Source organism: Haemorhous mexicanus, chromosome 6 (assembly GCF_027477595.1).
Source record: "Haemorhous mexicanus isolate bHaeMex1 chromosome 6, bHaeMex1.pri, whole genome shotgun sequence".
Classification (NCBI taxonomy): domain Eukaryota; kingdom Metazoa; phylum Chordata; class Aves; order Passeriformes; family Fringillidae; genus Haemorhous; species Haemorhous mexicanus.
This window is the reverse complement of record NC_082346.1, coordinates 11,179,480-11,206,375: the sequence shown is the minus strand read 5'-3', so window position 1 is coordinate 11,206,375 and position 26,896 is coordinate 11,179,480. Positions and strand designations below refer to the sequence as shown.

The 26,896-nt window shown below is 49.8% G+C and overlaps 2 protein-coding genes across 2 annotated transcripts; both read right to left on the bottom strand.

Annotated features, from left to right (window-relative positions):
* Positions 1–10,012: 10,012 nt before the first annotated feature.
* LOC132328565 (mas-related G-protein coupled receptor member B4-like) lies at positions 10,013–13,260 on the bottom strand. Its single transcript, XM_059848490.1, has one exon. The coding sequence runs from the start codon at positions 13,255–13,257 to the stop codon at positions 12,349–12,351; it is 909 nt and encodes a 302-aa protein (XP_059704473.1). The 5' UTR covers positions 13,258–13,260; the 3' UTR covers positions 10,013–12,348.
* A 3,652-nt stretch (positions 13,261–16,912) lies between these two features.
* On the bottom strand, positions 16,913–20,830 carry LOC132328555 (mas-related G-protein coupled receptor member D-like). The gene is made up of 2 exons (XM_059848479.1): positions 20,306–20,830; positions 16,913–19,011 (listed from the first exon to the last, which is right to left on the bottom strand). The coding sequence occupies exon 2, from the start codon at positions 18,898–18,900 to the stop codon at positions 17,923–17,925; it is 978 nt and encodes a 325-aa protein (XP_059704462.1). The 5' UTR covers positions 18,901–19,011; positions 20,306–20,830; the 3' UTR covers positions 16,913–17,922.
* Between the last annotated feature and the right edge of the window lie 6,066 nt (positions 20,831–26,896).

Below are 26,896 nucleotides of genomic sequence, written 5' to 3'. Positions count from 1 at the left end.
GCCGTCCATCTTGCCACTTTACTCCCAGGAACTGGATCTCTCGAGCAGGTCCCTTGACTTTGTTCTTCTTGATGGCGCAACCGGCTTCTAGCAGAATCTGGATGATTTTCTTTCCTTTCTCAAATACTTCCACTGCCGTGTTCCCCCACACAATGATGTCATCGATGTATTGCAGATGTTCTGGGGCCTCACCCTTTTCCAGTGCAGTCTGGATCAGTCCATGGCAGATGGTGGGGCTGTGCTTCCACCCCTGGGGCAGTCGGTTCCAGGTGTACTGCACGCCCCTCCAGGTGAAAGCAAACTGAGGCCTGCACTCTGCTGCCAGAGGAATGGAGAAAAACGCGTTAGCAATGTCAATGGTGGCATACCACTTTGCTGCCTTGGACTCCAGCTCGTACTGGAGTTCCAGCATGTCTGGCACAGCAGCGCTCAGTGGTGGAGTCACTTCATTCAAGCCACGATAGTCCACAGTCAATCTCCATTCTTTGTTAGACTTGCGCACAGGCCAGATGGGACTGTTAAAGGGTGAGTGAGTCTTGCTGACCACCCCTTGGCTCTCCAGCTCACGGATCATTTTGTGGATGGGGATCACGGCGTCTCGATTCGTCCGATACTGCCGGCGGTGCACCGTCGAGGTGGCGATTGGCACTCGTTGCTCTTCCACATTCAAGAGTCCTACTGCGGATGGGTTTTCTGACAGTCCGGGCAAGGTGTTCAACTGCTTAATGTTCTCTGCCTCTACAGCAGCTATGCCAAAAGCCCATCTGAGTCCTTTTGGGTCTTTGTAATAGCCATTCCGGAGGAAGTCTATGCCTAGAATACATGGGGCCTCTGGGCCAGTCACAATAGGATGTTTCTTCCAGTCTTTCCCAGTCAGGCTCATCTCAGCTTCCAAAAGGGTCAATTGCTGTGATCCCCCCGTCACCCCGGCAATGGAAACAGGTTCGGCCCCCACATGTCCCGATGGTATCAGGGTACACTGTGCACCAGTATCCACTAAAGCATCGTACCTTTGTGGTTCTGATGTGCCAGGCCATCGGATCCACACCGTCCAGAAAATCCGATTTTCCCGTGCCTCTCCCTGGCTAGAGGCAGGGCCCCCCTAACCCTGGTTATTATTTCTTCCCTGGGCATACATGGTAGAGGTACCCTCAAGGGGATCTGACGGATCATACTCAGCAGCTCGGTCATGGGAGGTTGAGGCTACCTTCACTTTACTGGAGTTCTCTCGGTTAGTGTTTCCCTCCTTGAGTTGACGCACCCTTGCTGCCAGGACTGAAGTGGGTTTTCCATCCCACTTTCCCATGTCTTCCCCATGGTCCCTCAGAAAGAACCACAAGTCAGCCCGTGGGGTGTACCCTCTCTCTCTAGGTGGAAAATGTTGGGCTCTAACTCTGGGGCCTGTGACTCGCACTGGTGCAATATGGGAATTGTTCCTTCTCACCGCCTCCCTCATCTCCCTCATCTCCTCTCTGAGTTCTTGGACCACGGCAGAGACATGAGCTTGCATGGGGCCATTGATCATACTTTCATAATTTCTAAGTTTGTTTGCCACAGAACCCACTGTCTCTCGGTTGGTATCAGCATTGATCGTTGCAATGAAAGTGGTGTATTGAGATGGCCCCAGATTTGCCAGACTCCACAGCATCTGCCCTGTGCACCTGACCTGGTCGGGGTCATTATCATGCTGTCCATCTCTCCCAAAGAGTACCTCCAATACTGCCACTTCCCTCAGCTGTTGGATCCCTTCCTCAAGAGTCTTCCAGCGCATTCTGTGGTGCTGCTCCTGCATTCTTTCCCTGTGGACAAATCTCTCTCTGACACTTGTTAAAAGCCGCTCCCAGAGGGAAAGGGACCCTGGCTCCCTTACAAAAATCTGATTGATACCGGAGTCCTGAGTTAAGGGTCCCAGATTCCTTGCCTCACCACCATCCAGTTGCACACCTGTACCCATAAGGTCCCAGACCCGAAGTAGCCAGGTTGTATAAGCCTCACGTCCCCGTCGTACAATGTCTTTGTGTAGATTACGGAGACTTTCGTAAGTCAGGGACTCGGTGATGATTGCAACCTCTGGCTCCCCTGTGGGTTGTGAGGGCCCTCCCCTATCTGGGTGCTCTGCTTTTGTTTTAGATCTCCTTGTTTCTACAGGGGCAACTGCTGCTGGCTGTGACTGCCTCTGCAGTTCAGCTGGAACCTGGACAGTTGTAACATCTGTGGGTTCTGCTGCTGCACTATTAGATTCTCTCTCTTCAAAGCAGGGGGAGGGCTCTGCACCAGCTGGGGAAGTGTACTCCTTCAGGGTCTGGCCTATCTCACGCATCTCCTTCACCAGACCCCCCACCCAATCTGGGTAGTTCACATCTGGCACGGGCTGTGGGGTAGGAGTAGGCTCTGGGGCAACAGCATCCCTGGACTCTGGTGGCGTGTTAGGTTCTGATGCAGGTGTCAGGGTAGTTATCCAGGTTAGTCTCTCTCTCTCTCTAAATGCTAAATAGAACAGGCCTATCAGCAACACCAGCCACTGTATGATATCATTAATGTTTAGATTGGATCTGAACCCTTCAAAAACTGGTGGGGTGGACCCAAAGAGGTGATTAAAGGGTTGGGAGAAAATTTCCCCTGGTGTAATTTCCTTACAGCAGGTGCCATTATTAAAGTAACCCCAAAAACACATAGTTAAGGTGTGATAGCTGTGAATCCATGTGCCTGCCTTCCAGAGGAAGTTAAAAATCCATGAATTCCTCACCTTATTCACCCATAAAACAAACCGGATAATAGCCACAGTAGCCTTGGTTATAGGACCCATGTTAAGATAAGGGCCTACAAATGGGAGAAATACAGCCATGATCACGTGCCACCCAAACCAGGGTAAACTGGACCACATGGTGTCACTTGATGAGGTTTGTATAGCCACACAAAAATTAGATTACTCAAGAACTGTTATTCCCTTTTTGTTTATTTGCCCTCGAGCCCCACGTTGGGCGCCAAAAATCTGTCTTGGTTTGGATAAGACAGGTGCCTGCTAAAGAAGGCAGGAGCTTCCCCTGAAATGGAGAATGCAAACCCTCCCCACCCCTCCAAATTGCTATGAATTTTAAATTAAGGGGCTCTCAGGCAAAAAAAAATACGGGAGCAGGAAATAACAGTTCTTTAATAGGGAAGGGGGGAAAAACCATAAAATGATAAAATAAAAACAATGCAGTACACTAAAATGACAGAGTCAGAACTCAACCTGACACCCTGTTGGTCAGGGTGCTGGCAGCAGTCCAGTTGGAAAAGTGGCTGCAGTCCTCCTGAGGTGTCAGGTGTGGTTCTGTTGGAGCAGGGGGTCCTGTAGAAAAAGGGTGATTCTTCCTCCGCAGATCCGTGGAAGAAGAAGCAGCTGCTGTTCCTCTGGTGAATCCAGTGGAGAAGCTGTGCTGGTGTGTCAGAATCTCCTGATTATATCTGGATAGCAATGCTCGGCTCCTCCCTCTGGGCGGAGCATCTCACAATGGGATGTTACAGTTCTTATCAGCCATGCAGTGACATTCAATAGCCTCTTATCACGGGATGCCCCCTGCTGAGGGAGGAGTGATTGTGATCTCGCAGGGAGAGAGATAAGGGGAAATTGCCCACTTAACACCTAGACAACTGCCATACAGATGGTAATAGAATACATCCTGCCTTGCAATCCAGAACAACGTGTCACTTCTTCTTTTTCTTCATCAGCAAGACTAAAGTTTTCACTTTCTTGCTAGTTTGTAATTATTTCCAGAATCTCAGGGCGATTCAGTTTTCTAATACAGGCACGCTGTGTGATCAGAGCGATCCATTTGCTCCATGTGGCACTGGTGGCATGGTGCGTAGAGGGAACCTTTGCTTTGAACATCTACTTCAGTACTGGTAGTCGGGGTGCCAGGAGGAGTTGTGCTTCAGTGCTTACTACTTCTGAGGTGGCTTGGACTCTTTCATAGGTTGCTAAAATTTCTTTCTCTGTTGGGGTATAGTTGGCTTCAGACTCTCTGTAGCTTTGACTCTAAAATCCAAGTGGTCGGCTTCGAGTCTCCCCAGGCACCTTCTGCCAAAGGCTCTAGGACAAGCCATGGTTCCCGGCTGCAGAGTAGAGCATTCTTCACCTCTGGTCCTGTCCTGACTGGGCTAAGGGCAACTGCATGAGTGATTTCTTGCTTGATCTGGGTGATGGCTTGTTGTTGCTCAGGGCCCCGGTGGAACTTGTTCTTCTTACGGGTGCCTAGGTAGAGAGGGCTCACGATCTGACTGTACTCAGGAATGTGCATTCTCTAAAAGCCTATGGCACTTAGGAAAGCTTGTGTTTCCTTCTTGCTGGATGGTGGAGACATTGTTGTGATCTTGTTGATGACATCAGTGGGAATTTGACGCCGTCTATCTTGCCACTTCACTTCCAGAAACTGGATCTCTTGAGCAGGTCTCTTGACTTTGCTCTTTTTGATGGTGAAGCCGGCTTTCAGGAGAATCTGGATAATTTCTTTTCTTTTCTCAAACTTCTGCTGCCATTTTCTCTCATACAATGATGTCATCAATGTATTGCAGATGTTCTAGAGCTTCACTTTTTTCTAGTACACTCTGGATCAGTCTATGGCAGATAGTGGGGCTGTGCTTCTACCCCGGGGCAATCGGTTCTAGGTATACTGCACTCCCCTCCAGGTGAAAGCAAATTGAGGCTTGCAGTTTGCTGCCAGAGGAATGGAGAAAAATGCATTGGCAATGTCAATGGTGGCATACCACTTCGCTGCCTTGGACTCTAGCTCGTATTGGAGTTTTAGCATGTCTGGCACAGCAGCGCTCAGTGGTGGAGTCACTTCATTCAATGTACGGTAGTCTACAGTCAGCTTCTATTCTCTTTTAGATTTACGCACAGGCCAGATGGGGCTGTTGAAGGGTGAGTGGGTCTTGCTGACTACTCCTTGGCTCTCTAGCTCACGGATCATTTTGTGGATGGGGATCACGGCATTTTGATTTGTTCGATACTGCTGGCGGTGCACTATCGAGGTGGCAATTGGCACCTGTTGCTCTTCTACTTTCAGAAGTCTTACTGCAGATGGGTTTTCTGACAGTCTAGGCAAGGTGTTCAATTGTTTGACGCCTTCTGTCTCTACAGCAGCTATTCTAAATGCCCATCTGAATCTCTTTGGGTCTTTGAAATACTCACTTCGGAGGAAGTCTATACTTAAAATGCATGGGGCGTCTGGGCCAGTCACAATAGGGTGTTTCTTTTACTCATTTCTAGTCAGGCTCACCTCAGCTTCCACTAAAGTGAAATCCTGGGATCCTCCTGTTACACCGGCAATAGAAACAGACTCAGCCCCCACGTCTCGATGGGATTAATGTACATTGTGCACCAGTGTCGACTAAAGCTTCGTATTCTTGTGGTTCAGATATGCCAGGCTAACCAATCTACACAGTCCAAAAACCATGGTTTTTCCTAGCCTCTACTTGGCTAGAGGCAGGGCCCCTCTAAACCTGGTTATCTTTCTTTTTTTGGACATATGTCTTGGAGGTTCTTTTAAGGGCATCAAAAATATTGTCATTATCATCATATATGACAGTTTGGTTACTGGCCACTGGAGCTGCTTCCCTTTTGGAACTTCTCTGAGTCTTGAGTTCACGCACCCGTTGTACCAGAGCAGCAGTAGGTTTTCTATCTCATCTCTTCATGTTTTCTCTACAATCACGCAGGAAGAACCACAGCTCAGCTCGTGGGGTGTACCTTCTCTCTCTGTCTGGGGAGTGTCTGCGTTGGGCACCAGAACTTCTGATCTGTACTGCTGAGATTTGAAGAAGGTTTTCTTTATTCTCTTCTCTGAGCTTCTTGTGATTTTCCTCTATCTTATCTTCTAACTTCTGCAGACATGTTTTCACTGCTGCAATTCTGGCATGTGTCGGGCCATGCACAGTGTCTGCATATGCTCGGAGTTTCTTTGCTATATCTAGCACGGTCTCTTCATTGTCATCCCACTTCATTATTGCTAGAGCAGAAGGATATTCATGTGGCTTGAGTCGTACAAGTTTTCTCTACACTACAGATGTGCATGGTACCAAGTCTGGATTTACAGTGTTTACATCATCTGAGAAGACAATCTCTGCCACTGCTATTTCTCTCAAGCGTTGGATCCCTTGCTCTATGGTCTTCTACTGTGTTTGCTGCATATAGAGATTGTCTGCACACAGGTATCTTTGTGCAACACTTCCCAGGACCCGTGCCCAGAGGCTGTGAGGGTTAGCCCCCCTCATCATTCTTTGGTCGATGACAGGATCATGTGACAGGGATCCCAAATGCCTGGCTTCACTACTATCTAAAACTGTAGCCTCACTTGCAGCATCTCAGAGACTGACTAACTAACTAATTATGGATTCATCAGGTTGCCGGGTATAATCCTTCCTTAGGCTACGAAGGTCTTTCAGGGAATAGGACTCAATATTGGCTTCTGATGCTGTGTCAGTTTCATTAACTTTGGGCTTTTTATTAGTAGTTGGTAGTGAGGGTCCTTCCTCTTGATCATCATCGTCAGTCACTGGCCGATTGGTTTTGCTCGTGTACTTCTTTCTTGCAGCAACTGCCAGTGGCTTAGGCTTACTGTCTGGTTCAGCTCCAGCCTGAGCAGCTGGAGTGTTGGCTGCAGCCTGAGTGACTGGAGTAGCTGCTGCTTTATCTCCCTGCCTGCCTGCCTCTGTCTGCTGCCTTACAGTATCTAGCAGGGTGCGATAAGCGTAGGCCAGGGCCCAGCTTATTGCAATGAGACTTTTTTCCTTACAGTCACCATGGCATTTCTCTTTCAGGTATTTTCCCACCTCAGCTGGGTTCTGAATTTGTTCACATGGAAAATCCCAGTCTACAGGATCAGAAAATTCCTTCAGGGTTTGGCCCATATTTTCCCATTCTCCACACCACTCATCATTTTTCATGCCTGAGTCTACTTCTGGGTCAGGGGTCTTGTCAGCTCTTCTGGACATCTCAGCCCTCATTCTAGAGAAGCTGCAGACCATATAGAGGAAGCTTACCACATTAAATGCCAGAAACATGGTCTCCTTAACAGTCAGGGGAAACTGAACATTCTCAAAAAGTGACATAACAGATTCAGAGGAGAAGAAGGAAAGGAAAGGCTGGAAAGTCTCATTCCCTGCTCCTCCTCTAACAAACTGGGTGCAATTACTAATAAATTCCCAAAACATACTACCGGAACTAGGACGCGGGGTAGGACGAAGAAACCATACACCATACATATTGTAAGCAGACTCCAGCAACCTTGTAAATGCCCTATAAATCATTATCACCAAGGCCAGCAAAATAGCTATTCCAATCCGTGCCCCTGTACTGTGAAACTTACGTCTTAGGGACAGTAATCCTAGTGACCAGAAAGGTACTGAAACCTCAAAAAGGCTTATAGACCAGAACCACATGAAGGCCTCCACCCCAAGAGACAGTACGAAATCAAGCAACATGGCTACTGACTGCTTTAACTCACTACAGAGCAAGCACAACCAACATGCAATCAATAATGCTTTTTTCCACTTTCTCGAGCCACGCGTTGGGCGCCAATTGATGTGTTTGTCCTGGTTCAGGGCAAATTTGGGAGAGAACCCCCAAAGGGCCCCCCTAGGAAATCGGATTCTACCACCCCTCCCCCAACCGGTCCAGGAGAAAATACTTCCTTGGAGAAAAGTGGAAAAAAACTATTTATTAAACAAGAAAACTTAATATTAAACAATAAAACCCCTTGCTGCTCCAAAGGAGATGACAAACCCAGAAAGTCCCCTCCCCAGATTCCAGTTCAGCTCACTCAGTCCCTTATCAGTCCCTCCTGCGCTGGAAATGCCGTGGCCCAGGCCCGGCCCGGCCCACCGAGGCGAGCTGCTGGTGCTCTTATGGTTGTTCAGTCCAGAGCAGGTGTGAACAGGTCCAGAGAAAGGGGAAAAAAGGGAAAAAAAAAACGCAGTCCAGGGAACTTCTTTGCCTCAGCTAGCTAAACTAACTAAAAAGCAAGGAAAAAAAGAGCCCTGTCCCGCCGTCTGTTCATCCGCAGAAAAACACACAGTCCAGAAGCAGGAATGTGTAGGAGTGAGTTCAGTGTCTGAAAACAAACTGCGCGCCTCCTCTCCCCCCCTCAATCCTTGGAGCAAGTCTTAAAGGTGCAAAACTTACTATTCAGCATAAACGGAATGAGACGATTGGGGATAAAAGCATCATATAGTCAACCTAGGACAGCCTGTCAAGGGAAATAATTGTGAGTGGTGGAAGCCCAGGCTGCAGAGCTGCCGTAGGTTCAATAATTGCATTTATTACCCGTAGATCCTGTAATAATCATCACTTGCCGTTTTGCTTAGGTATACAGAATATAGGGGTGTTCCAGGGGCTAGAAGACGGACTGATATGGCCTAAGGACGAGCGTTCTTCCATAAGGGGTTTTAAATTTAGTAGCTGTTCCTTTCCTAGGGGCTGTTGGTCGACCCACACAGGATCTTCAGTCCACCATGTGAACATACATGTGTCCAGTACTTGATTTTGGAACGGCTGATCAATGGCCCCCATGAAAATTGTCCCAGAACATCTCTTCCCCATAATGTGCATGGTATAGAGACAATGAATGGGGCAGTCCAGCAGTTTTCCCATCAGGGCCAAGGACAAGCCAAAGGTGAGTGCTCTGTCTGGGGCGCTGCATCCCTCCCATCCCAATTAGGGATGAAGAACTGCTGATTGTGGGCCAATTACTAGGCCATTCTTTACTTTTAATGATAGAGACATCAGCTCCCCTATCAACAAGCCCTTTAAATTTTTTGTCATCTAACATAGTGAATGTTAAAGTTGGCTGAGCTGTTGTAATAGAGCTTGTCCAGAAAATCTGTGGCTGCCCTGTGCTGCCAAAGTTATCTGTGGCATGTTTGCCCTTGCCACTAGGGGTTTTGTTGGAGAAGGGAATAAGTTGACCTCAGATATGAAGCAGGGTGGCATGGGGGTCCGTAGTATAATCTGTATTTCGCCCTCATAATCTGATCAATAACTCCAGGCAGTACAAAAAGTCCCAACCTGGTGGCGGAGGAACACCCTATTAACAAAGCATGAGTGTTATTACCAAGAGGTCCCCAGACACCAGTAGGAACTCAATGTACCAAAGATGTCATTAGAGTAATGGATTCTCTGGAGGCAAGATCCAGCCTGGCACTGCCTGCAATTGTAGGCAGGAGCTTGCTTGCTAAAACTCTTGTCTCACATTTTTTTTCATTCTCCGAGGCATGCAGACCGGCCCTCAGTTGGAAGTTTCCTGGCTGTGTAACCTTCCAATTCATGGGGTACAGGGAGTGGCAGTCAACAGCCCAATGCTTTCTTCTTCCACACTTGGGACAACCTTCAAATGGTATTTTTATCCCATCCCCTTGTTGAGGGCAATCCTTTTTGAGATGAGCCATCGAACCACATTTAAAACAGACCCCCCCCACCGTGTCCGAACATGGAAGTGTGCAGTTAAAGCCACTGCCAGAGAATTAGTGTTATAAGCAGTAGTTCCCACATTTTGGCATGCTCTGACCATATCTGCTATGTCACAAGTATGTGGGTTATGAACAGCGAGCAATGCTTTTCTACAATCTTTGCATTTGTAAAAGGAAGCAGCTGCAACAGAATAACTCTGGCCTCATCACTGTTGACCTGCCAGGAGAGCGCGGCTTGCAGTCTGTCCAGGAACTGCCTTATAATAACTCCGCTGGAGCCTGGAAAATCTTAGCAAAAGACAGGTTAGAATCGATACCTGTCCCTGGGAGTTGCCACAGCGCCTGCAGGGCTAGGCAAGTGATGATATCACATGCATCACACGGGTGGCTTGCCTGCACTGCACGGACTGCAGAGGGACCCTCTCCGGTCAGCCGCACAACAGCGACTGGGGCATTTCTGTCCTGAAGTGCTTCCGCCTGGGCTGTACACAGCTCTCAGTAATCTGACCCAGACTGCAAACTGAGTACCAGTTAGGATCATTTTCATTATGCTCTTCCATTATGCTTTTCGTGGGGAGTGAGGATGTACATGGTCCTGATGGATTGTAGGTAGCTTAGGGTGTGATGGGAGGATATGCCGCTTTCTTTTTTAGCGCCCTCAGTTCTGTAATTACTTTATAGTCTAGCTCCTGATATGCCGGCCAGTGGTTCGGCTCAGGCTGGGCAGGCTGTAATGACCACCAAACTGCCCTCCTTCGTGGCAGCTTCCTGCCATTTTTGCCAGTGCTGGACAACTGCATCGCCATCGAGGGCAGGAAGGGAGCTGCTGCCCACTCCTGAAATGAGAGTTCCGTGCCGAGGGGTCCTGCCATGCAGGAATTTGTATTGGGGTAAGGCAGTCCTGCAGGGCCTGGGTTGATCTGGGGGTAAGGCAATTCTGCAGATTCTGGATTAATCTCGGGATCGTATACGGGTTCTGGGGGCACTGAGGGTTTGGGGGAATTAATGTCTGAAGCTGCGAAATGGCCGACATTCACGTGACTTCCTTTAATGGCCACCATGATTGTCCCCCATGAGTGAGGCGGCTGCAAGCTTCGGCATCGCCACCCCTGGCGATATCAAAAAGTTTCTGCTGTATTGCTTGCCAGGTTGCTGATCAAAGGGGCCACTAAAGGGAAAAATCTTTAATTTGATTAGGCACCCAGTCCAGCAAGGTCCTTAGTTTCATACCAGCCATATTAATCGATTGATGATGTAGGAGCTGCCTTACCTAGCCCAAGCTCCTGCTTTGTTCCAGGGATATTCCACCTCCAGTACATTCTCCCACATGCCTACTCACCCCCTAGGAGAGGTTGGTGCACTTTTAAATTCTTGAGTTCCTTCCTGAACTTCTCTTGGATCCTTCCTCAGATACTTTTCCCAGACTCTTCTGGGCCGGTCCCTTGACCTAGTGGAAGCTGCTACTCGATTGGACAGCACATCCTGTGCTGCCTTTATAGCTCCCAATTCAGGCCTGCCATTTGTAGCACTTGGAACAAAGCGACACAGACCCCCTTATGCATCCGAATGAGATCGTTTCATTGTAAAAATCAGCCGCTGTTTATGCCTTTAATCTCAACCTGACATAATGGGAACCAAACTGAGGCCTAACTGAATTTAACAGAAGGAGGGCACCCATTGGCTGGCTCAGCTGCAGTGCTGCTGGCCCCCTGTCCTACCATCCAATCAGCTTCCTGCTTATAAGCTGTCTACATGTTCCCCCAGCCAATCACAATCTCACTCCCATCTGACTATCCCGCACTCCTGACTGCCTCTCAGCCCTCAGGCGCCTCCCATCCACCCAGCCTGCAGCTGTGCCTTTCCCTCAGGGTCTTCTGGTGAGCACAAGCATTAATACTTCAACATGTAACCCCATGTCCTACAGTCAGTTGTATCACATTAGAATCCAACAAAAACCATGAATCCAAATCTGGTTGAGGGGTGGTTACAGAATGACAAAGATCAGGACAGGCTGGGCTGTGGCTGAAGCTGCTGTGCAGAGTGGCTGTGCAGCTCCTCCTGAGGGTGGCCAGGTTCAGGATGGAGGTGGTCAAGGGCTTCCTTGGGCACTGATGCTGGGGAACCAGAGGATGGAGGGGCCCATTTTGCCGAAGAGCAGCATAACCCCCTAATCTCTGTGCAACTAAATGGTCCAAGCATCTGGTGATGGGAATTTCCATATTCCATGTACTTTCTGGTACAGGCACAAAGGATCAGTGGAGTTCCCTATTGACCCTGCACTTTACTTGTGAGGACTTAATTTTGGAATTAAATCCTGTGACAAATTCCCACTGAGAGGGTAAGCGAATGTTGCTGTCCCTCCCCACCTCTGCAGCCCCACCTGGTGTCCCTTCCCATCAGCTGGGAATGATGGGCTGGCTCTGCTGGACAGAAAGGGAAGGATGCTCCCTGTGATCCCAACCCCTCTCCTGCCATCCAGAGGCACCAGCCCTGCAGGGATTTGGGAAATATCCACCACTCCGTGTCATGGGACAGGCATGAGCTCCCTGAAAACACCATGGAACTCATCTGCTGAGCCCAAGGAGATGGAGTTCATTCCCTGGGGCCGAGGCCATGAGGATCATTCCATGGGGAGTAGAGCTGGGGAACAGCACTGAGCCCAGCTGCACAGCTTGGAGCCATGTGAAACCAGGAGGGAGGAGGAAAGCCATGCTCCAGTGTGCTCCCTGCAGTGCATCCCACAAAAATCACCCAAGGCAGTGCCTCTGCTCCCTTCTCCTGCAGGAATACAGCACCACAGAGAGGGTGATCCTGTAGATATTGATCAATCAGGAGGCCCAAGGAAACCTTCAACGAGTTTCCTGGGTTCCTTCAGCAGAGTAGTAGAAGGGATCAACAGGCTCAAACCCCCATGTCCATGGCAGGATCACCACTCTCGGCATTGTTTTCTTCGGGCTCTTCAAAAATCCTCTGGAGGGAGAGCCGGAGAGACCGCATGGAGCAGGGCCTCCTGCACCTCCCCACCAAGAAGTAGATGAAGGGTTTGATGGTGCTGTGGATGCAGGTGAGCAGGAAAACAACCTGTGAGGACACAGTGATGTAACTGAGCTGCTGCAGGAAATTCCAGAGGCTGAGAAGGAGAGTGAGGAGCAAAATGATGAAGAGAACGATGTCACGCCTCTTGGGTTGCTGCTGCTGGGAGCCGGGCTTGGCATTAATTAAATCGATTGTGCTGGAAATGAGCAGGGGTGCAGCCAAGAAGAGCAGGATGAGGGTGTACATGGAAATGAAAGCAGCCCGGCAGTGCTCCTGCTCGTGTGATGGGCACAGGAATGTCACTGAGGGAATGACAGTGAAGAGAGCAAAGAAGGCCCAGTATTGGGCACTGTCCAGCACCCACCACAGGTGCTCAGGGAGGTCGCAGCGGCAACAGAGGTTCCAGATCTCACGCATAAACAGTATCTTGTTGCTGCGCATCAGCCAGAGCAGGGCCCAGTAGTGGGAGACCACGGACAGCTGGAAAAGGAAGTTCATGTACATCAAGGGCATGATAAGAGAGCAGGACACGTCCTCCACCAGGATAAGGAGGGCAGAGGGGACTGCAAAGAGGAGAATGAGGAAGTCCATGACAGCCAGGTCAAAGATGCCAGCGTTCCCGCTTTTTTTCAGGCTGAGGAGGCAGAGCACAGCCCCGTTCCCAGCCAGCCCACAGAGGCAGATGAGCAGTGTCACACTGTGTGTGGCCATGGTGGTAACATCTGTGTCACACAGATCGTCTCCTTCAGTGGGTGAGGTGGCAGGTGGGGTCATGGTGCTCACCTCCATGGATGGACGCTGGGCAGGCAGTGGGATGTGACCCCAGGCTGTGGTCAGAGTGGATGGGCCGTCAGTGCTTGGAGAATCCAGGGGTGGACCATGCGGCTCCTCAGCAGCTCCCTGCAGTGGGAAGGATTCAGTGGAGAGAAGAGAGAAGTGAGATGTGCACGGGAGGAGGGCAGTGGAAATGGTGGAACAGGGAGGTGGGAGGGCTGGGCTGGTGTGCAGAGGATTGAAAAATAACAGATTTTAAACTCTTGAAGTTGCTTAAAGACTAAAAGGGCAAAGAGATAAAAGGATGTAAAGATGTCGACCCAGGGTGATAAACATGGCAGGAACCAGTGCAGACACAGATTTGGAGGTCCGCAGTATTTTTGTGTCAAGTTCTGTGACAAGAAGCAAGAGTGCATGGCCAAAGGAAAAGTTCAAGGCAAGGTCACCTTTAATATCATAGAACTCAGTGAATACAACCATCAGAAGCCCCTTTGAATGAAACTCCAGGGCCATCAAACGATTCCCAGTAGGAAGTGGATGCATGGAAATGGGTTCTAGGAAAATGGTGTTTATGTAATAAAGAAGAAAAACTTTTTAATGTATGGTTATAATGTTGTATTCTACTGTTGTAAACAGAATAATACTGTTGTAAAGTCTCACAACACACAGAACAATAAGGAGGGATCCTTCTGCGAGCCCTGCTGCCTAATATTTCCCTTGATAACACCCTTAGTTGCTGTTGGGAACTTTATTCTGTCTGATTTTGGGATCACTCTTCATTCATCCCATGCCATCCCATGCCATCCCATGCCATCCCATGCCATCCCATGCCATCCCATCCCATGCCATCTCATCCGAATGGTTTCCCAGTCCCTGGCCACTCCCTGGCTGCAGGTGTGCCCTGTTGGGCTCTGCTGCAGTGCAGTGGGAGATTTGGGATTGGTGGCACCCAGAGCCCTCCTGCCCCCTCCAGCCCCTGTCTGCCTGATGCCTTGGGCTGGCTCCCTAGAACAGAGGCCAGACAAAGTGAAGAGAATAAAAGGAGGCATTGATGAAAGGCCTTCAAAAGGTTCACCCTGGGCACTCAAAGCCTCCAAGAGGGGCTACACCAAAAATGGACAATGGTCATGAGTTTTTCAGTCAGATGTAAGTTAGGTCCATTTACAAATCAGGGGTTAATCCTCCAATTACAGCTTCAGGTAATGCAGTCATTTAGCCCCAGTTTGCCCTCCCCCAATTCACTTCTGTCTGTACTTTTCTGGGCCTGAGGCAGTAGGGTGTCCTTGAATTGCAGGCCTAGAGGGATTGTTTTGTCTGACCAAAATGTGAGGACAGTTAACTAACACTTTCCATGGAGTTTAGAGTTATGCACTAATGCAGTACAGGATATGAAAAATAGCAAGGCTAAAATCCTAAGGCAACATGTTCCCCTCTGACATCCTCTAGAAATGTCCCCCAGGCTGCCTTTCCCTCCAGACATCCCCGCTCCTCTCCTGCCCCACTCAGGACCCGCAGCAGTGTTTCTGCTCCTCCTGGCAATTCCATGCTTCTCCAGCCCAATGAACACCAGTGGAGCCATCCCTCTGTGGCCTCTTGTTTCTGTCCAAAGGAGGTTTGGGGGCTGGGCAGCAGGGATGGAGCTGGGGAGGGGAATCTCCATGAGAAGCAGTGCCCCAAAGCCTTACGGGGCAGCGTGGGGTGAGCAGCCCGTGGGGAGGGACTGGAGCCTCAGGCCCGGGGCTGGGAGGGATGGGAAGGACGGGAGGAGGGTGGGCTGCATGGGGAGTGGGATGGGAGGGTGGTGTGGGAGGGGTGGGACATGATGGATCTGGTGGGAAGATGTGGTGGGAATGTGTGGGATGTGGTGGGGCTGGAGAGAAGGTGTGGGGTGGGGTGGGGATGGTGACTTCAGGGAAGCCCCAGGGAGGTGAGTGGTTCCCCGTGGAGCCCATGGTGACAAACACAGGTGTCACCCTGCTCCTGGAAGGGGGTGGCTGTGCTGAAGACCACAGCCTCCTCCTCTCCTTGCTGCCACACCACCTGAGCCTGCTGAGGGAGCAGCTGAAGGCAGTGGAGAGGAAGGGTTTCTGAAGGCAGAGAGACCTTTGCACCTGGCTCACAAAATTAAAAATTAAAGGTCTCTGGGCAGATCTTTGCTGTGACACTCACAGAGCACTCGGGGTGGGGAATGCTGAGCCCCTGGGCCATCGTGTCCGTGCCAGCCCAGCTCTGGGCACTGGGGATCATGGCTGCTCCAGGGAGCACAATCCCTGTGTGTGTCCCCTCTGACATCAAGATGTTTAAGTCTAACAGCAAAAGCATGTTAGACTAATAACAATTTTGAGTCAAAATTGTGAACAGATTGGAAATTTATTTGCTACAGACATGTCCAAAGAAACAACAATCTCCAGACATTTTTATACACCATAATATTCAAGATTTTTTACAGATACTCCCCAGAGTGCTCCCAATTGATTATATCATGATATCAGTGGGGTTTTTTTTGTTTTAATTCCTACCAGAATATGCCCTCTATCTTAGTTTAATGGATAACCCATGTTGTTTCCAGGTAAACAGTGTTTAAGTGGCAGTGCTGGCAATGCTGGTGAAGAATCCCCTCACCGTGTCTCCCTGCGCTGTTGTTGGGAAGAAGGCAGGGGCTGGTGGAAAAAAAGGTCTTTTAAAGTTTTTTATTACTTCTCATTATCAGACTCTGTCTCTGTTTATAATAAATTTACTTAATACCATTAAATTTGAACCTGTATTTTTACTGTTGGAGTGTCTTTTCTCCCAGTCCTCGTCTCAACTTATGAGTCCCTTGTTAATTTTTGTTTCCCTCTCCTCTGCCCAGCTGAGAGAAGGAGAAGGTGAGTGAACGGCTTCTGCGGGTGCCTGGCCTTTGGCCAGTGCCAAACCAGGACAGGCTTGCAGCCAGGTTATCAGCATCAGAGCCTCCATTTCTTACTGACAGCACCCTTGATGACACAATAAAAGCTAATGGAGACCAGATGTTGGGGTGCTGTGGTGCCCCTTCCAGCCCTTCATGAGAGCTTAAGAGCTCACCCTCCTCCTCCTCCTCAGTCTTGGGAATACTTTTGTTTTTTTTTTCCTGATCTCACCCCTTTGCAAGCAGGGACACCCCCAACTAGACCAGGCTGCTTCAAACCCCATCCAGCCTGGCCTGGAACGCCTCCAGGGATGGGGAGGCCAGAGCATCTCTGGGTACCTGTGCCACGGCCTCTCCACCCTCACAGGGAAGAATTTCTTCCCACTATTCCACCTAACCCTGTTCTCTGGCAGTGGGAAGCAATTCCCCTTGTCCTGTCACTTCAGGCCTTTGTCCAAAGCCTCTCCAGTTCTTGGAGGCTCTTTAGGCCCTGGAAGGGGCTCTAAGATCTCCCTGAGAGCCTTCCCTTCTCCAGGCTGAACACCCCCAGCTCAGAGACCTCTGAGAAGCCTCAGGCAGGGGGTTGATGCCCCGTGGAGACAACGGTGACAAACACAGGTGTCACCCTGCTCCTGGAAGGGGGTGGCTGTGCTGAGGAGCACGGACTCCCCCTGCCCTTGCAGCTGCACCATCCCAGCCTGCTGAGGGAGAGGCCAAAGCCAGGGTAGAGGAAGAATTCCTGAAGGCACAAAACCACCAGCGAGGAAATCAGTTTAAACCAGGTTTAATATTAAGCACCAGCACACCAAAGTGCTGTCCCTGTGTGTGTGGTTGTGTGTGAGTGCAAGCGCAGGTGACAAAATGACAGCAGGGGTAAGGATGAAAAGGAAAATGGCCTAAAATCTTTTCAGTGCTCAAACTTAAGTGTAATTCAGTTATACCTTAAACTTGGCAATTCAGCAGAAGAGTATCACTTAGCAGCATTTAACCTTATTTATGGTTGATACCTACAGTCCTGTGTTACTCAGATGTCTCAGAGACAGAGCAGCATCTCTGCCACATTTGCCATGGCAGATGCAGACGTGTGTGCACACAGACAGACAGACAGACAGAGTCAGTGCAAGAGGCCTGTGAGAAATTCCCCTGGCAGGCAGTGCAATGCTCCCTGTGGATCCCTTGGCATCTCCTCCCTGTGCCAAGGGCTGGGCCTCGAGCCCTGGGGGGATGGGCCCAGGAGCCGTCGGCATTCGGGGATCAGCCGAGGGCAGCAGACGGAGAGATCCCAGCCCGGAGAGGCCCCAGAGCCAGGGAGCTTCTGCTCAGCGCTGCTGGGCCAGGAGAGCTCCAAGGGTCTCCTTTTGGGCCGCTGCTCCCAGGGCCCCAAGGGATGGGCGTCACTCTCAGCCATGTTTCACCCTGGCCACACTTGGGGCCGGCAGCTCCCGTGACAGTGGGAGAGCAGGGATGCTGTGGCATTCAGGGGAGCACAGTAATTTCCAAGGCTGTGGATAAAACCCCAGGAGGTGGTTGGACAGCAGCAGCTCCTGGGAGCAGAGGGTGTTTCTGATCAGCGCCACAGGAGCTGAGCCCAGGGGCTGCTCCTCAAGGCTGAGGCCTCCCAAGCACGGATCAGAGCCCAGAGCGGGCTGGAAAGGGGCTGGGGATGCACCAGCACAGGGAGGGTGACCCTGTGGGGATTTATTGATCAGGAGACTCAAGGAATCCCTCAGCCACTGTCCCGGGGTTCCTCAGCAGTGCAGTGGAAGGGATCCACAGGCTCAGAGCACTGTGTCCACAGAGGGAACATTTCTGTGGGCTCTGTTCTCTTCTGGCTCCTCAAACACCCTGTGGATCACCTTCCTTAGGGACTGCATGGAGGAGTGCTTCCTGCAGCTCTCCATGGAGCACTGTCTCCAGCAGTTCCCCGTGGAGCAGTCTCTCTTCCAGCTTCCCACCAAGAAGTAGATGAAGGGTTTGATGCTGCTGGTGATGCAGGTGAGCAGGAAAACCACCTGGGAGGGCACAGCCGTGTAACCGAGCTGCTGCAGGAGAGACCAGAGACTGAGGGGCAGACTGAAGAGTGCAACAAGGAAGATAACGATGTCAAGTCTCTTGTGCTGTTGCTGGGAGCCAGGCTTGAGATGAATGAAGAGGATTGTGCTGGAAATGACCATGGGTACAGCAAATAGGAAGAGGTTGAGGGCGTACATGGAGGTGAGAGCCACCTGGCATTGCTCCTGCTCGTGTGACTGGCACAGGGAAGTCACTGTGGGATTAACAGCAGTGACAACAAAGAACAAGGCCCAGAACAGGGCACTCATCAACACCCACAAGAGGTGCTCGGAAAGTTGTCCAACGCAGAAGAAGAGGCAGAGGATGGACCTGCACCTCTCGATGCTGATGAACATCAGCTGGAACAGCCCCATGGTGTAGGTGAACAGTGACAGCTGGGAAAGCAAGCTCAAATACATTGGGGGCATTATAGCAGAGCAGGACACTTCCTCCACAAGGAAGAGCAGGGTGGAGGGGACTATGAAAATGAGGAAGAGGAAGTCAATGGTGGCCTGGTTGAATGCCACAAAGTCAGTGATGGCATTAATTTGGAGGAGCCAGAGGAAAGCCCCGTTCCCAGCCAGCCCACAGAGACCGACGAGCAGTGTCACAAAGTGCATGGCCATGCTGGAGACAGTGATCTCACACTGACCAGGTCGGTCAGCTGGTGAGGTGAAAAGAGGGGTCATGGTGCTCACCTCCATGGATGGATGCTGGGCAGGCAGTGGGATGTGGCCCCTGGCTGTGGTCAGAGTGGATGGGCAGTCAGTGCTTGGAGAATCCAGGGATGGACCATGCAGGTTCTCAGCAGCTCCCTGCAGTGGGAAGGATTCAGTGGGGAGGAGTGAGATGTGCAGGGGAGGAGGGCAGTGGAAATGGTGGGGTGGGAGGGTTGGGCTGTTTGGCAGGAGGCTGATAAATAACATAGAGAATAAACATTTTCAGTTCTTCTGAAGTTGTTCAAAAGCAAAATGGCCAAATTTGAAAGGGATGTGTTATATATGGATAATGAGATGATTGGCTCTCACAGTTAAGGGATGAATAATATATGAATATTAATAGAAGATTTAATATGTATAATTATGTTATTGAACTCTGTTGTTTAGATGTCCCATGTTCTGCCGATAGTCCCCTTCTCCCCCCTCTCTGTTGTTCCCATCAGAGAGCCTGAGTCATCTAGGACAGGGAGAAAGAAGGGGTGTACAAAAGCTTGTTGCTGGGGAGGGGGAGGTGCAGCATGACAACACCTGACCCTCCAGCCAAGTTGCAAGAAGGCAGGCTCCACCAATAAACACAAAGAAGGGCTGACAGACAGACTTTGGGAGGGGCCAGGTTTAGCTGATGCAACCCCTGGGGTGTCAAAGGTGAAGCATTCATCTTGAAGATGAGGCAGCCACGTGGTAGGCAGCCATGAGGGAAGCTCCCAGGCCTGCTTCTCCTTATTGAGTCCTTTTGTTGCAGTTTTTCTTAAGGTTTAATAAACCCTTAAAAATTTAAAAAAGTGGGCGGTTGTTTCTCACTGGATGTAAAGGCTGGCACACAGGATGACAAACATGGCAGGAACCCGTGCAGGAACAGATAAGGAGGCCTGCAGTGATTTTGGGGTAAGTTCTGGAACAAGAGGCAACAGTGCATGGCCAGAGGAACAGTTCAAGGCAAGGGCACATTTAATGTGGCAGAATTCATTGAATATGACCATCAGAGTGACCCCTCTTAATAAAACTGGAGGATCATAGAAGGATTGCAGGAGGAGGTGGATTAAATGAGTTCTAGGAAAATGGTGTTTGTGTAGTAGATAAGAAAAAGTTTCCAATACCTACATGTGGTTATAATGGATTAATATCCTGTTGTAAAGTCTCACCATACAAAAAATACAAGACGAGATCCATCTGTGTCCTGTGCAGATAAAGAATTTCTGCTTCCTCATGTTTTGCATTGTGTTAGAAAGTTTGTTCTGGCCCTTTTCAGTATTAGGATACAGACGGGATGCACAGGAAGAGAGAGAGGAGGGGGGAGGGCACTGCAGTCACTGGGAGAGGGTGGGAGGAAGAGAGGAGCTGCTGGAGGAGAGGAAGGTGGGGCAGGGAGGAAGGAAAACATTCCACTGACCTGTTCCCTGTGGGGCAGCAGCAGGCAAAGGGGTCTGTGCAGATCAGCGGCGCTTCCAGGTACCTCTTGCTCCTTTGGGATCCATGTCCTAAAGCGGCTGCTGCCAGGTCAGTGACATGAAGGAGAAAGTGCCCAGATCACCAGGAACTCCCCGTTCCCGTCCTGCTGGTTCTTCTCTGTGCCCTGTCCTGCTGTTGTTTCGCAAGGCTTGGCGGGAAAGTCAGAAGTTTAATCTTGGGTTACGTCAGATTTTCCCTTCCTCTGTCTGACTTTTTTTCTGCCATAGAGGAAGTAGCTCAATGTGCAGATTTCTTTGAAGAGCTCCTCATTTCCTCCTGATTAGAAACTCTTCCAGATGGGACATTCTCCAAATGCTTTCCCTCTCTCAGCAAGTTTCTACATTCCTCATTTCTCTGCCCGGAGGGGTCACTGTCCCTCCAGCAGCAGAGAACTGCTGGCAGTGCTGGAAGTGCTCTCAGCACTGTGCATACATCTGAGTGCTTCTCAGAATCAACTCCCATTCTGGGAAGAGGTCTGGGATCATTGCCAAAACCCTCCCCGGCCCCAAGAGAGCAACCTGAGCTGAGAATTCCCATTTCTGTCATTCCAATGCAGGCTCACACAGCCCAAGGGAAGGTCAGCACTCAGTTGCTTGCAGCCAGGTCATCAGCACTTAGAGCTCACCCTAATTACTGCCAATGCCCTTGATGATGCAATGAAAGCTATTAGGGAGCAGGTTTTGGGATGCTCTGATCCCCTTTCCAGCCCTTGATAAGGGCTCACCCTCCTCCTCCTCAGACATGGGAGCCCTTGTGTTTGTTTTTACCTGACCCCCCCCCTCTGGGCAACCTGTGCCAGGGCCTCTCCATCCTCACAAGGAAGGATTTTTCCCTAAGATCCAACCTGATCCCAATCTCTGGTCAGTGGGAAGCCATTGCCCCTTGTCCTGTCACTCCATGCCCTTGTCCAAAGTCCCTCTCCAAATCTCCTGGTGCCCCATCAGCTCCTGGATCATGAAGTGTTTGCCCTTGAAAGGACTGGGCTGGTGAGGGGATGTGAGATTGCATAGCTGGGGACACAGACACGGAGTCAGCAGGAAGGGAGGTGACAGTTCTGGTCCCAGGGCCAGCAGTTTCCAGCAGGAGCATCCCAGATCCCTGAGGCACATGTCAGCCTGGGTAGGAATCATCTCACCCAAGCTTTCTAGGAATTCCTTGGAATTCACTGTAGGCTGCTGTCTGACTCCTGAGGGAGTGTAGAGAATGACTCAAAGGAAACCTGCCACTTTCTAAGGATTAAAGCCGAGAGAGCAGCATGGATTTGCCTCTTCTCAGAAGAAATGACATTGCTGAAATCCCAAATCAGCCCTCTGCTGTGTGCCAGGGCTCCAGCTGAGCCACAGAATTGATTATTGCATGAATCCTCTTGGAAACTGTGTGGTGAAGGTCAAGTACCACTGAACTTGCAGTATTCAAGGGGGAAAACTAGATTTGAAACAGACATCAAAGTTTAATGGGACATTTGTAGTGCAGGGGCCTAAGGATCCAGCCCAGAAGTGAGAGGGTTCAAGGTCAGGCCGTTCAAAAGACAAGATTTTGGGATTGGAGTTGTTTTTAAATGGAAGAGAAGCTGAGATGGAGACAAAGTGCTTTGGCCATAGGTCTGGTTGCTGAGGCTCTCTCCTGTTGCTCATTTGCTGGGCAGAGTGAAGAGCAGAGGAGGAGCAGAGCCCTGATCCCGTGCCAGGCTCTGAAGCAGCTGCCTGTGTGTGAGAGCCCTGGAGAACACGAGGCAGCAGGAGAACAGGGGCTGTGGCAGGAGCTGGAACAGAGCCCGCGCCGGACGCTGCTCGGGCTCACCCCACAGGCTGCGCTCCCCTTTCCCAAGGGACCATTCCAGGGAATGTCCTGAAGATCCTGGCCCAGGGACAGCAGCTGGAGGGTGGGAGGTGAGGTGAGTGCAGTGCAGGGAAGTTCTCCAGGCTGCAAGAGGAAACAAGGTCAGACTCTTCTCTTCCACCAGAATCAGGGCCCCCTCATTGTGTGGAACCTGGTTATGGATTTTGGGGGCAGAATTGAGGTCTGTATGGAATTCAAAGCTGGAAATATTGTGGGAAAAGGGAGGGAATATTGAAATGGGTGTCCTGCTGAAGGAATCCAGCAGCTCAGTGATATCAACTGACACCTGAGAGTCCAGCTCAGATCCATCCCAAAGCCATTTGTTCTCTGATATCTCCAGGGGCAATCCTCTCCTTCTCCAATTGTTTTCCTGCTCCAGCTCTGTCCTGTCCACAGCCATGAAGGAGGTATCTCCCTGGCTTTTGTGCCAGGCACACCAGACCAGGCTCCCACATCCTCCTTGCCATCTGTCCTGTCCCTCACTCCTCCCAGTGCTGCTCCACATGGAAGCTGTGGGTAGGAAAAGACGGGAAAGCCACGTTTGGGGGACAGCAGCGTTGCTCTGGTGTCTCTGTTTGTCACCCCTCCAGCTCTGTGAGGGGAGGAGAAGCAGCAGAGGTGTCACCATGGGCACTTTGTCCCCTGCCACGGAGGGAGCCTGCCCTGCCTGCTGGAGCCAGCCTTGTGGGAAGGCATCCAAGGGGAGCTGGAATGAGGAGAGCCACGACAACTGGAGCCAGTGTGCCAGCAGGCAGTGGAGCAAAGTGCCTGTCACGCTGCTGCTGCTGCTGCTGCTGTGTGGGATGGTGGGAATGGGGCTGTGCTCTGGCTCCTCAGCCAACAGCAGTGCCCTCCTTCTGATTTACTTCCTGGCTGGGAGCTGTGCTAAGGAATTCACCCCTCTGTTAGTGTTGCCTTCCAGAGGGCTTTTGAGGATGTGCCAGAGCCAGGGAATAAGGACAACACAGTGGAATCATTATCAAGTGGAATCATCATGTAATATAGGCATCATAAAATAGAGCCATAAAATATCCAGAGTTAGAAGGGGCCCACAAGGATCATGGAGTTGTGTAGTTTTTACCCTCTGGAATAGGCCCAGGTAAACCTGAGTGGGGATGAAGATGCAACACATAAAAATCATGCTGCGGGCTGTTAATCAAAGTTTACTATGTTTTTAACTCTGTAATAAAAAGATGTATTAGCATGTTTTGAATTGGAAGATTCTAAATGGAACACAACATTGGCAGGATATGAGGAATCAGTTATGATTTTATGTTGTTCCTGTGAAAATAACTGAATGGTATATCAGATAGCAGCCAAATCTAAAATCTGCACAGAGGCAGAGGCATCCTTTAACATTAATACCCTTTTATGCCATTGGGCAGAGTCACCTCCATGCCAAATCACTGCAGCTTTGTTGGTTTTGCTGGATGCATCTGTGAAAACTGTCCGTTGACAGGGGTCAGTGCTGTAGTGACTCTTTCCATACAGGGGGAGGTTACCCATATCTGTCCATAAATGATGTGAGGGACAATGGATAGATAATTTTGCAAGCATGATTTGAAAATTGGCATCCTCTGGTGGTAGCCATGCCAAATTATCTTTACTTGCAGGTATGTAGATGGTATATGGATCCTGGCCGTTGAGAGTTTGTAGTCGCTCTCTACCGTTCTTAACTAAATATGCGAACATATCATTAACAGTGCACACAGTCTTTGTTGCTGTGTAAGGTAAGCATAACCAGTCTAACACATGCAGAGGGTCTTTATCATTAACAAACCATTGAAACAAAACAGCTGAAGGTTGAAATTTGCTAGCAGTTATAGCAAGGTACACAGATTTGTCAGGATCCCATCTCCAAATCTGTCAGTTTTCTATTGCTTGAGCACAGTGTGCAAGGGCAGTTTTAGCTTCTGGGGTCAATTGTCAAAGTGTGTACAGGTGGGGATTTCTTCTGAGTAAGTCAAATAAAGGGTGTAGGAGCTCTATAGACAAACCCAAACCAGGACACAACCAATTTAAGGAACCTAGCAGTTTCTGCAATTCATTTAAAGTTAGGGTGTCTTTAACACAAAGCCTTAAAGACTGAGGGCTGATGGTCTGTTGAGTAATTCTCCATCCTAGATAATGCCACGGGGACTCATCATGAGTCCTGCTTTTTGAATTGCCTGCATGACAGCTACCTGAATAGAACATAAAATGGATTGATCATGAGCTGTGAGTAAAATGTCATCCATATAGTGATATATGGCTGCAGTAGGAAATGTATGACAAACAGGCTGTAGGGCAAGATTGACTACCCTTTGGCATATAGCTGGGCTGTTACACCTGCCTTGTGGCAATACAGTCCAGTGAAATCTCTTCATTGGTTCTGTGTGAATAAGGCTGGCACAGAAAAGGCAAACTGAGGTGCATGATCAGGATGTAGAGGAATGGTAAAAAAAGTTTTTTACATCTAAAATTACTAAGGGCCTATCAAGGGAAATAATTGTGAGTGGTGGAAGCCCAGGCTGCAGAGCTGCCGTAGGTTCAATAATTGCATTTATTACCCGTAGATACTGTAATAATCATCACTTGCCATTTTGCTTAGGTATACAGAATATAGGGGTGTTCCAGGGGCTAGAAGACGGACTGATATGGCCTAAGGACGAGCGTTCTTCCATAAGGGGTTTTAAATTTAGTAGCTGTTCCTTTCCTAGGGGCTGTTGGTCGACCCACACAGGATCTTCAGTCCACCGTGTGAACATACATGTGTCCAGTACTTGATTTTGGAACGGCTGATCAATGGCCCCTATGAAAATTGTGCCAGAACATCTCTTCCCCATAATGTGCATGGTATAGAGGCAATGAATAGGGCAGTCCAGCAGTTTTCCCATCAGGGCCAAGGACAAGCCAAAGGTGAGTGCTCTGTCTGGGGCGCTGCATCCCTCCCATCCCAATTAGGGATGATGAACAGCTGATTGTGGGCCAATTACTAGGCCATTCTTTACTTCTAATGATAGAGACATCAGCTCCCCTATCAACAAGCCCTTTAAATTTTTTGTCATCTAACATAGTGAATGTTAAAGTTGGCTGAGCTGTTGTAATAGAGCTTGTCCAGAAAATCTGTGGCTGCCCTGTGCTGCCAAAGTTATCTGTGGCATGTTTGCCCTTGCCACTAGGGGTTTTGTTGGAGAAGGGAATAAGTTGACCTCAGATATAAAGCAGGGTGGCATGGGGGTCCGTAGTATAATCTGTATTTCGCCCTCATAATCTGATCAATAACTCCAGGCAGTACAAAAAGTCCCAACCTGGTGGCGGAGGAACACCCTATTAACAAAGCATGAGTGTTATTACCAAGAGGTCCCCAGACTCCAGTAGGAGCTCAATGTACCAAAGATGTCATTAGAGTAATGGATTCTCTGGAGGCAAGATCCAGCCTGGCACTGCCTGCAATTGTAGGCAGGAGCTTGCTTGCTAAAACTCTTGTCTCACATTTTTTTTCATTCTCCGGGGCATGCAGACCGGCCCTCAGCTGGAAGTTTCCTGGCTGTGTAACCTTCCAATTCATGGGGTACTGGGAGTGGCAGTCAACAGCCCAATGCTTTCTTCTTCCACACTTGGGACAACCTTCAAATGGTATTTTTATCCCATCCCCTTGTTGAGGGCAATCCTTTTTGAGATGAGCCATCGAACCACATTTAAAACAGACCCCCCCCCCCCCCGCGTGTCTGAACATGGAAGTGTGCAGTTAAAGCCACTGCCAGAGAATTAGTGTTATAAGCAGTAGTTCCCACATTTTGGCATGCTCTGACCATATCTGCTATGTCACAAGTATGTGGGTTATGAACAGCGAGCAATGCTTTTCTACAATCTTTGTTTGCATTTGTAAAAGGAAGCAGCTGCCACAGAATAACTCTGGCCTCATCACTGTTGACCTGCCAGGAGAGCGCGGCCTGCAGTCTGTCCAGGAACTGCCTTATAATAACTCCGCTGGAGCCTGGAAAATCTTAGCAAAAGACAGGTTAGAATTGATACCTGTCCCTGGGAGTTGCCACAGCGCCTGCAGGGCTAGGCAAGTGATGATATCACATGCATCACACGGGTGGCTTGCCTGCACTGCACGGACTGCAGAGGGACCCTCTCCGGTCAGCCGCACAACAGCGACTGGGGCATTTCTGTCCTGAAGTGCTTCTGCCTGGGCTGTACACAGCTCTCAGTTATCTGACCCAGACTGCAAACTGAGTACCAGTTAGGATCATTTTCATTATGCTCTGCCATTATGCTTTTCATGGGGAGTGAGGATGTACATGGTCCTGATGGATTGTAGGTAGCTTAGGGTGTGATGGGAGGATATGCCGCTTTCTTTTACTAGTGCCCTCAGTTCTGTAATTACTTTATAGTCTAGCTCCTGATATGCCGGCCAGTGGTTCGGCTCAGGCTGGGCAGGCTGTAATGACCACCAAATTGCCCTCCTTCGTGGCAGCTTCCTGCCATTTTTGCCAGTGCTGGACAACTACATCGCCATCAAGGGCAGGAAGGGAGCTGCTGCCCACTCCTGAAATGAGAGTTCCGTGCCGAGGGGTCCTGCCATGCAGGAATTTGTATTGGGGTAAGGCAGTCCTGCAGGGCCTGGGTTGATCTGGGGGTAAGGCAATTCTGCAGATTCTGGATTAATCTCGGGATTGTATACGGGTTCTGGGGGCACTGAGGG

Excerpts from the sequence above, each read along its gene's own strand:
- LOC132328565 (XM_059848490.1), bottom strand. The coding sequence starts at position 13,257 with ATGACCCCACCTGCCACCTCACCCACTGAAGGAGACGATCTGTGTGAC.
- LOC132328555 (XM_059848479.1), bottom strand. The coding sequence starts at position 18,900 with ATGGAGGTGAGCACCATGACCCCTCTTTTCACCTCACCAGCTGACCGA.